The sequence below is a fragment of the Carex rostrata genome, chromosome 24 (genome assembly GCF_964058835.1).
Source record: "Carex rostrata chromosome 24, lpCarRost1.2, whole genome shotgun sequence".
NCBI classification, from domain to species: domain Eukaryota; kingdom Viridiplantae; phylum Streptophyta; class Magnoliopsida; order Poales; family Cyperaceae; genus Carex; species Carex rostrata.
In genome coordinates, this window is record NC_135941.1 from 745306 (window position 1) to 755492 (window position 10187).

Here is a 10187-nt window from a genome sequence, read left to right on the forward strand (position 1 = left end):
AGTTGATGTATCACGAAATTTGAATAGACGATTAGTTCACTTCAGGTCAAAAGTTATTTTCATATCGACACTTAAATTTTTTTTTTTTATGTAAAAGACAAGCTCATAGTTTTTTAAGTATATATTATGTGTAATTAAGTTCTGACATTGTTGTCATTTCATACTTTTAACCATTACCGTAGAAGACCAGAAAAAAAAAAAAAAAAAAAAAAAAGTCCATTACCGTAGAAACCGCGAACCTGATAACATTAATTTAATTTTAGTCTACATTTTATTTTCTAAAAAAAAGCGAGTCATGATTAAGCACCTGAACTTGCAAAATATCCGCGACATAATTTTGCTAGTTCCAAAGGTCTCATCCTCTCATTTGGTTTTAGTGGGCTCCGTTTATGGACCATGTTCTACCGAATCAAAGAAACTTGACTTCACCCAGACCGATGTAAGAGGATCCGAATCGTCCCAGGTACCTGACTCAAACACAATTGAAATGAACGTCTCAGATTTACTCTCATCCGGTCGAGATTCGGGATGACATTGGGCAGGATTATTTGTGCTTTGAGATCCGTGCCAATCCACTTTCGGATCGTCCGATTCAATTCTACGTAACCTGAGGGGATACGAATTAACAGATGGATCTTGGAAGTCCCCGACTGAAACAAAACCCCAAAAAAAACAATAGATTCTTAAACCCTCTCACTCTGCTTCACCCTCAAACCCTCTCTGTGTACACAGAGGCGACTGCCATGGCCAACTCTTCAACAGATTCCGACCTAATCGATCGCCTCTCTAATCTCCCCGATGCGTTGCTTATCACAATCATCTCGTTCCTCCCCACTCATATCGCCGCTCGCACCTCCGTCCTATGCCGCCGCTTCCGCCACCTCTGGGAGGCCTCTCCTTCCCTTGCTCTCAACAGCTACGAGCTTCCTAGACCCCGATCTAAAACTTTCATTGCCATGGCCAAACGTGCGTTGCTTGGCCGCAATCCCTCCCTCCCTCTCCATAGCTTGAGCCTAGAGGCCTACGACTATGGCAGCCAAAATGCCATAGCGATCGTTTCGTCCTTGATTGCCAAGGCCCGCTCCCTCGACTTGCACCACCTCACCATGAAAGGTTTCTGGTTGTCAGATTTCTTACCTATTCTTCCCATTGTCTTTACAATTAACTCTCTCAGGCGCCTCTCCCTTTATGGCTTTCGTACCCCTGGCCAATATACTCAAAAACTTAATTTTCCTTCTGGAATCAATTTAACCTTCCTGAGAAGCCTTTCTCTTCAATGGATTGGGGCTGATGTGGCCGATCTCAACAAACTTCTCTCTGAATTGTGTTCTTTGGAAGATTTACATCTTCATATAAGAGGCACTCCTGGGTTTACCCTTTCCTCTCAGACAATCAGAAAACTCAAGCTGATTTTTACCGAGAGTACTCAAAAACTTGATATTGTGGGGTTATCTCTTCCTTTACTGGAGTCACTTCATTTGGAAATTCGGTACTGTCTTGGAAATCTATCCCACATCCGTGCAAAGGTTCCTTTGTTAACAAAAGCTGTTATTAAACTTGGTTATATTCGTGAGAAAAATGCAAGTACTGTTGATGGGCTGCTGAATTGTATCTCACATGTGGAAGAGCTAAGCCTGGATTTAGACGAGAGCACGGTCATACACTTTATCCTCTTAATTATTAATTTTTCCACATGTCAGTTATGTTTATTTTCTGCACCTCTGGTGCAAGACCATCTTCGAATTGTTTAGATATGTGCGTCCGTTGACCTTCTTTTAATTTAAAGTGGTGTTTTATGATATGTTAGATATTCATCTGAAACGAGTATGACAAATTTATATGATTACTTGGTAATGTACGGTACAATTGTAGGTTGATGCTTTACTTGGATTTATTTGACATGTGTTTGATTTGTACAGTTTGAGGAGCACCCAATTCCTATTTTGTTGGAATCAAGAAAAGATGTGCCAAAATTTTCTAATTTGAAGCACTTGGATATGACCCTTTGTTTTCACGAGCACAATTTGGCAGCTGTCATTATGATGCTCCATATTTGTCCTCTTCTGGAATCACTGAAGCTGGTTCATGAGGTGCATAACCTTTCTTAATTTATATTTTGTTTGTTTGTTATGTTTCTACTTCCTGCTTTCAGTAAGGCTAGGTTTGGGATTGAGCTCTTATTTATTTATTTTTCGAATAGCAAGTAGGATATAATTGGGAGTATGACAATACCTGATTTAATTCAATCCAACCCATATAATTCCGGCTGAACCTTGCATAGGTTGTTGTCAACCCATTACTTATTTAAGTTCTCAATTTTATTATTTAGTATTCTAAGTTATATTATCATTTTTTTCTTTTTAGTTTCTTCAGGAATGTTGGGAATAAACCCTGAACTTGTGCATGAGGTTGAATTGACCTTTGATCATATTTTTTTTTTAGTTTTTCCAAATGACCCTTGAACTTTTGAGTTGGGTTCAATTGTATTCCTTTGTCAGTCATTAATTATCGGTGATGCAACTTTGTTAATTAAGATAGGAGATGGAATAGGTAATGAAATTTATATACTACTTTCTATTCTCTCTATACCCCAAAGACTCAACAGCCCAGGTACTTAATATCATTTTTACCTTTCCTATCTTAGCGCTTAAAGCAAAGTATTGATTGATGAGTCTCCCTAGGGTATCTCTCTTTCACAAAAAATAGTTGGAAAAATGCCTTTACTTTTATGGTACGTGTAGTGTGTCAAACCATTGGACTATCAAACAAAACAAAACCACTGGCAATCCTCATTGTTCCTCTTTGTACTATTATTAAATTATCTGAAGATTCAGAAATCTTTTGCAGTAATTTGCCGACGTATGTCAGGTCTAGAGTGTAGTATTTTTTTATATTGACTAAATTAGTCGTATTCAGAAAACATATGCTGATGTTTGCCAGTCCTAGTTGATAGTATTTTTTTTTAAATTAATTGTACTTATATAGCGCCATTTCCATTCACATAGCTAGAAATAGAAGCAGAGTTCATAGTTCATACCGTACACGGTCCAACTATGAGGTCGTGCTATTGAGGGTTTGTGACCAATTTAAATCCTCTTTTATTTTTTAAAAATACATTGGCCTTGATATCATTTGTGTCTACTCCACTGAACAATAATTTTAGCTTAGTTTTACTTCATTTGGAGTTGCTTTACTATGGTTGAGAGTTGCAGGGGACAATTAATTTGTTTTGTTAGTTATACAAAGGGGCTAGGTTTTTTGCCAATAGCATCCTTTTTTATTTGTTTTTTTTTTGTCCAAATTCTCTAGTATGTTACTTACTATAAAATTATACATCTTTTTTTTTGCTTTAGATCTATTTCCAAACCGGAAAGAAAAGGAAAGATTGGCAATCAAAGCTGCCGCGAAATGCTGATGGTAATTACCGCTATGCTTATTTCAGAAATCTCCATCTGGAAGAGAATCGTAAAGAAGTCATCAAGTTGCTGAGTAAGAAATGTTCCTCTAAGAGGTAAGCTCATAACTAGGACTTGCATAGTACTGCTAAATGAAGTCATTATCATTGATTTGATTGTTTTGATAATTTTTGTAGGAGCTAAATATCCTAGCCGTGTGTTGTGTTGACATGGCTTTAATTATGTTTGAAGCATGTTGTCAAAAGCAATACTTCAAATGTTTTTGTTTTTGGCTCACTGTTATGTAAAGTCAGGACTCAAATTTGAAATGTGATTATTTTTGCTAATTGCTATGTTGGTCCATGGTGATATTTATTTTTCTTAGACACAAATATTAATCCACTATGATATTTTTCCACCTATTTTACTCAGTTGAAATTTTACTTTATTTTAATAGTTTAACAACATATACCAAAATGAAGATGAAAAAAAAAGGGTGATGTAATGCTTCACATTTGATAGTACGAAATTGTTTTTTGGTTTTTTAGACTTCACTTTTTTCTCATATTCTAATTTTATATGCTAAAGTTTGTCTACTACTGGACAATATCGTACCCAAGTTGTTGATATATCCTTTTCCCTTCTGTTATTTAATATAGTTAGTTTATACATGTGATTGTAGTTCAAAAATTTTTCTTATTTCTTTTATTGGGGAGAATAGTGATTTAGGGTATGATCGGAATGAAGGTATAACAAGAGTTCAATTCATTTTAATAAAATAGCATTGAAAAGAAATGATTTGAAATTGAATTTTTATGATCAGAATAATTAATTTAAAAAAAGAATTGATTTGAAGATATATTGAAAAAAGTTATACTTTCATCGTATTTACTGTACATGCCATTAAATAAATATAGATCACACAAAACTTAAAATCTGATATACAGAGTACCGGACTGATATGCAAATCCAAACACTCCAATTTATAATCTCAATGAAAATTTCTTAATTTACTCATATCTGAACCACTACCAATAACATCAAAACACTAATTTATTCCTTTGGGATAAAATAATAACAGCTTGTACATATAATCAAGATTACTATTGGAGATCTGTAACAAAACCAACTCGGTGGGAGATGCATTCTCCGGATGCACTTAGCATAGATACAGGAAAATTTGCAGAGTTTATCCTGCATCTTTCTTTCTTCTTTTACCGAGCAAGAGCGAGATATTTTCATATGAGTGAGTCTATGGTACTATGCATATTACGATTTGTTACCGTGCTACGGCTCTATAATCGAGTTTTCAAATCCTAACGGTCGATCCGAACCGTTCATCTTGTTCTCCATATTAATATGTGTTTGGAGACCAAATTTTACATTTTTTGAAATTTTTTTACTATTTTTTTAGATTTATTAAAAATCACTGTTTTTGGATGGTCCAGAATTTTCAGATCAAGTGATTTTCTAAATATCTAAAAAAATAGTAAAAAATTTTCAAAAAATGTAAAATTTGGTCTCCAAACACATATTAATATGGAGAACAAGATGAACGGTTCGGATCGACCGTTAGGATTTGAAAACTCTAATATAGAGCCATAGCACGGTAACAACCCGTGATATGCATAGTACCATAGCCTCACTCTTTTCATATTAAGAAAAGATGAAGCGAGAGGCGGAGAGGACTCTCAACCTACGGGTATGTGGTGGGAATCGTCCGACAGGAAAGTAAAGAACTGACGGGAATCAAGCTATGAGTGAGAGGGCTCTACCATTTTTCGAACTTCCTTTAGCGAAGAAGACAAGGGTGCAAACGTATTTTCACCATTACGAAATCATTTCTCTCCAAATCTCTATTCTTTTGAGTAGCTATTTCTTCTCACGATTTTGGCCTCTCCAAATCGTGTCAACTGAAATCGTTTCTCTTGCTTTGGCTGCTTCTGATCACAAACCTGACGCAAATTCTATTTCTATTTCCTGTTTGAGCGCAATGCAAGGGACAAGCCCAGAAAGGAAGTATAAAGGACTTGTAATTTGAACTTGGCTCACAATATGCTTGACATCATACTTCATACTTGGTGATTAAGTTTTTCATGTATGGTGTACTGTGTCGAACGCTAATTATATGCGTCGAATATCTAAAATCATTTTTTACTTCATGTGACTGTTATACTGTTATAAATTAGGCTCTTCTAATTATTTGTTGCACTTTTTACTATATTATATTATGTGAATGTTATACTTCGATAAATTAAGCTCTTCTAATTATTTGTTGATGCAGAATGTTGTATTTATTTATTTATTGATGTGCAGATGCATTTTGGTAGGCAGTGTATTGATGTGTTTGATTTTTTATTTATTAAGCTTTGAGTTGATTTGTTTCTTTTGACCTCTGTAGGCAGTGTATTGATGTGTGGACATTGCTAGTTAAATTTTGAAAATTTTATGAATAGATGCATTGTAATATTCATGTTTGGAATTTGTTTTACAATTTTGAATTTGGAAAAAAATATGTTAATTTCTTCAGAAATTTGATTCGAAATTATCCTACCTCTTTTTTAATACTTAATCATGATTCAAAATTGGTTTTATAATACATTTATTTAAACTTGGCTTCATTTCCTCCCAAGTCTGATCCCTTTTTATTTATACATCGCTCGTACCATAATCTCACCTATCTTTACTTCTTTATGTTGTTGATGTTATCATCAATGGTAATAAATCCTCTTTGATAGCAATTAATCAGTGTAAATAATCGTAAGATAAAGGACAATCATTCATTAAATTAGGCAAACTGAAATTTTGACCATTATGAAGCTAATTTCAGACAGCCAAGAGAGTTCTGGCAATTGTATTCAATACTATTTGCAAATAGTAGCATAGTAAAACATTTGATTCATGACTAATATTACTGGATTAAAGAATTGCAAGTATTATTTTTATTGTTCATAAATTTGGAATAGACTTGAACTCCAACAATCATTTCTGTAACTGCAAATTGATTTCGCTCCTCTTGTTTTGTGTGTATTAATAGGCTATAAGAAATGTTTGATATTATGAGGCCTAAAACCAGTCCAATATAAACCTGGCCCGGCCCAGGTTCTCAAAAAAAGAAACCTCTAGCCGTTCCTTCTTCACCCTCAAACCCTCTCTCTGTGGGGGAGGCGACTGCCATGGCGATCTCTCCAGCAGATTCCATCCCAATCGATCGCCTCACCAATCTCCCCGACGCGTTGCTTATCACAATCATCTCATTCCTCCCCACTCATATCGCCGCTCGCACCTCCGTCCTATGTCGCCGCTTCCGCCGCATCTGGGAGGCCTCTCCTTCCGTTGAGCTTATCAGCCAAGACATTCGTTACATCCAAAACAAGAGCTTTGCTTCCATGGCTAAACGTGCACTCCTTGACCGCAATCCCGACGATCCCCTTCATAGCTTGCGCCTAGAGGTCTCCCGTTGTTACAATTCTCCCACATTTTTTTATTATTGGCTTGCTAAGGCCCAATCCCTCCACTTATTCCGATCCCTCCATTTGCTCCACCTCACCATCGGAGGTTGCTGGTTTTCAAGTTTCTTACGGATCCTCCCCATTATCTTTACCATTCAATCTCTCAGGTCACTATCACTCGATCATATATCTGATGGTCCAACTTTTAAATTTAATTTTCCTTCTGGAATCACGTTAACCTGCCTCAGGAGCCTTTCCCTTAGATTATATACGATTGACCCGGTCAAACTGAACCAACTTCTTTCTGAATTGTGTTCCTTGGAAGATTTAGAGCTTCATACAATAACCACGCCTGGTCTTACCCTTTCCTCCCAGACAATCAGAAAACTCAAGCTGGTTATTGCCGTCAGTTCTCGAAAATTTGATATTGTGGGGGTTATCTTTTCCTTCATTGGAGTCACTTAATTTGGAAATTCAAGACAGCTTTTGAAGACTGTTGCACATCCATGGAGAGGTTCCTTTGTTGAGAAAAGCTGTCATTTACTTTCACAAGCTTCATGAGAGAGATGTCAGTTTTGTTGCTGGGCTGCTCAATTGCATCTCACATGTGGAAGAGCTGAGCTTGCATTTAAAGGAGAAAGAGGTAATAACCAGCTTTATTATCTGATACGTACGGTACAATACAGTCGTAGGTTGATGCTTTACTTGGATATAATTGGCATGTGTGTGATTTGTATAGGATAAGAAGTATCCAATTCCTGTCTTGTTGGAATCTGGAAAAGATGTGCCTAAATTTTCTAATTTGAAGCACTTGGATCTGACCCTTTGCTTTCACGAGCATAATTTTGAAGCTGTCACAAGGATGCTGCATAATTGTCCTATTCTGGAGTCACTAAAGCTGCTTCATGAGGTGCATGACATTTTTTTTATTTTTGCAACCTATATCTTTAGAATTTCATTATATGTGCTATCATATGAATTGGTGAAAATCTTTAATGGAAGTAATATTTTTGTTGCTTGGTTTAACCTTAAATATGATCAACAATATCTAAGTCTAGATTGTGATGAGCCTTGATGTTATGCTGAATCAATTCATTTCTTTTTAGTTACTATTTTTTTTTCCTTCTACTTCCTGCTCGCAATAGGCTATGGTTTGGATTGAACTATTATTTATTTTTCGAAGAGCAACTAGGATATAATTGTGAGATGACAATACCTGATTTTATTCAATACAACCCATATAATTTCATCTGAAAGTTCTGTTGGTTGTTGTCGGTCCTGTAGTTCTTTAAATTCTCAATTTTTTTATTTAGTATTTTATGTTTTGTTCTCATGTTTTGTTCTTTTCACTTTCTTTAGGAAAGTATGGAATAAACCCTGAACTTTTGCATTGGGTTGAATTGACCTCTGATTTTTTTTTTTTTTTACTTGTTTAAATGATTCTTGAATGTGTGAGTTGGGTTCATGTAATTCTTCGTCAGTCATTAACTACTGGTGCTGCAACTTTTTGAATTGAGTTGTTGTTGTGGCATGATTACTCCTAGAACAGCCTAGATGCCATTTTTTTATCTTCACAATACCAAATTTCATTTTTACTTTTTCTATCTTAGCGCTTAAAGCAAAGTATCAATCCATGAGTCTCCTAACTTCTTGTGCATCTCTCTTACACAAAATAATAGTTGGAAAAATACCTTTACTTTTTGGGTATGTGCAGTATATCAAACAACTATACCATATAAAAAAAAAGGAACCAGAGTACAAGTTTGGTTTTAGAATTATTTTGTTAATCCTGATTGCTCCTCTCCAGTTGGGTTTCATTTGTAGCCTACCCCAACTTGTTTGGGACTAAAGGCTTGGTTGTTGTTGTTGTTGATTGCTCCTCTTTCTGCTATTGTTACTTTGTTACTCGTGGCTCATGAGGTTTAGTTTTAGTGTAAAATCTAACCCTATTAAACTAACTGAAGGTGCAAAAACATTTTGCAGTACTTTGCCGATGTAAGCCAGTCCTAGATCAAAGTATTTTTTTTTTCTAAATTACTCATTCAGAAAATATAGATGATGCCTTTACCAGTCCAAGCCAATCCTAGATCATATTACTTTTTTATTACAATTAGTCGTACTTGTATAGTGTCATTTTCATTCATACTATACACTGTCCAAACCAGTGGTCATTCTATCGAGGGGATGTGGCCAATTTAAATCCTCTTCTGTTTACAAATTACATTGGCCTTGATATCCTTTGTTTCGAGTTCATTGGACAAGAATGTTAGCTTAGTTATACAGCCAGTTGAAATTTGAAGAGGATGAATTAAATTAGTTTTTATTATGTGATGCAAAGGGGCTTAGGCCTTGATATCCTCTTTCTATTTGTCTTTCCAAATTCTCAAGTTTATGCTACTGACTATATAAATATACATTTTGTTTTACGCTTTAGATTCCCGAGTTTACTGGTTTGGCAACAGAAAGGAAAAGGAAAAGGGAACATTTTGCATCAAAGCTGCCACGTAATGCTGATGGTAATAACCGCTATGCTTATTACAGAAATATCCATTTGGAGGAGGATCATACAGAATTCATGAAGTTGCTTAGCAAGACATGTACCTCTAAGAGGCAAGCTCATAACTAGGACATGCTAAATGAAGTCATTTTCATAGCTTTGCTTGTAATGCTTATTTTTGTTGGAGCTAAATATTCTAGCCGTGTGTCGTGTTGACATGATTTTTAATTATGTTTGAAGCATGCTCTCAAATGTTTTTGTTTTTGGTTCACTCTTATGTAAAGTAAGATCCAATTTGGGATGCATATAGGTTGATGTGGAATGTGTTTATATTGTTATGTTGGTATTTGGTGATATTTCTGTTAGATAAAATTATAAATCAACCGAATAAATTCTTGCTGATTTAACTCAGCTTAAGTTTCACTGTTAACAGTTTAACAAGATATACCAAAATGAAAGAGAGAAACCATATAAAAAAGAGGGATGAAATGCTTCACATTTGAGTACTTTTAATTTATGCTGACAAAGAAATAGGTAGATGTCAGCCAATCTGAAGAGACCAAATTATACCAATTGAATTTAAACCTCCTATAATGAGGAAAAAGACCTATGGCCATTAGTGAAGGAAATGGAGCCAATGAGAAAGAAAGTAAAAAAGAAAGTAAAAAGAAGGTTAAATCGGAAAAGAAAATAAGACAGAAAAGTTCACTCTGAATCCTGATAGCTTGGCTACGCGGATCAGCCTCACGGTCCTTAAAAACCATGTCCATGCGGGTTGAAACAGTGCGCCACTCTCACTCATGTAATCTGGCAGGTGGGCACACACGCCAGGAGACCATTCAG

At 35.5% G+C, this 10187-nt stretch overlaps 1 protein-coding gene across 4 annotated transcripts; it reads left to right on the forward strand.

Moving 5' to 3' along the window:
* The first annotated feature begins 674 nt into the window (after positions 1 to 674).
* LOC144575705 (putative F-box/LRR-repeat protein At4g00320) lies at positions 675 to 9690 on the forward strand. Of its 4 annotated transcripts, none has more exons than XM_078325941.1 (3): positions 675 to 1655; positions 1920 to 2090; positions 9282 to 9690. In XM_078325941.1, exons 1-3 carry the CDS (start codon positions 744 to 746, stop codon positions 9471 to 9473), a joined length of 1275 nt encoding a protein of 424 aa, XP_078182067.1. In that variant the 5' UTR covers positions 675 to 743; the 3' UTR covers positions 9474 to 9690. The 4 variants fall into 4 exon arrangements, 2 of the variants coding, with proteins under 2 accessions (XP_078182067.1, XP_078182068.1); XM_078325942.1 differs by lacking the exon at positions 9282 to 9690 and adding an exon at positions 3354 to 3838; XR_013518505.1 differs by lacking the exons at positions 675 to 1655; positions 1920 to 2090 and adding exons at positions 1767 to 1872; positions 7540 to 7757 and having other exon boundaries at positions 9282 to 9417.
* The last annotated feature ends 497 nt before the right edge of the window (positions 9691 to 10187 follow it).

Bases quoted from the DNA above. Each gene is read 5' to 3' on its own strand.
- LOC144575705 (XM_078325941.1), top strand. From the start codon at position 744: ATGGCCAACTCTTCAACAGATTCCGACCTAATCGATCGCCTCTCTAAT. The intron at 1,656-1,919 runs GTCATACACTTT...TGATTTGTACAG, and splicing joins TGGATTTAGACGAGAGCACG to TTTGAGGAGCACCCAATTCC. The intron at 2,091-9,281 runs GTGCATAACCTT...TTTACGCTTTAG, and splicing joins CACTGAAGCTGGTTCATGAG to ATTCCCGAGTTTACTGGTTT.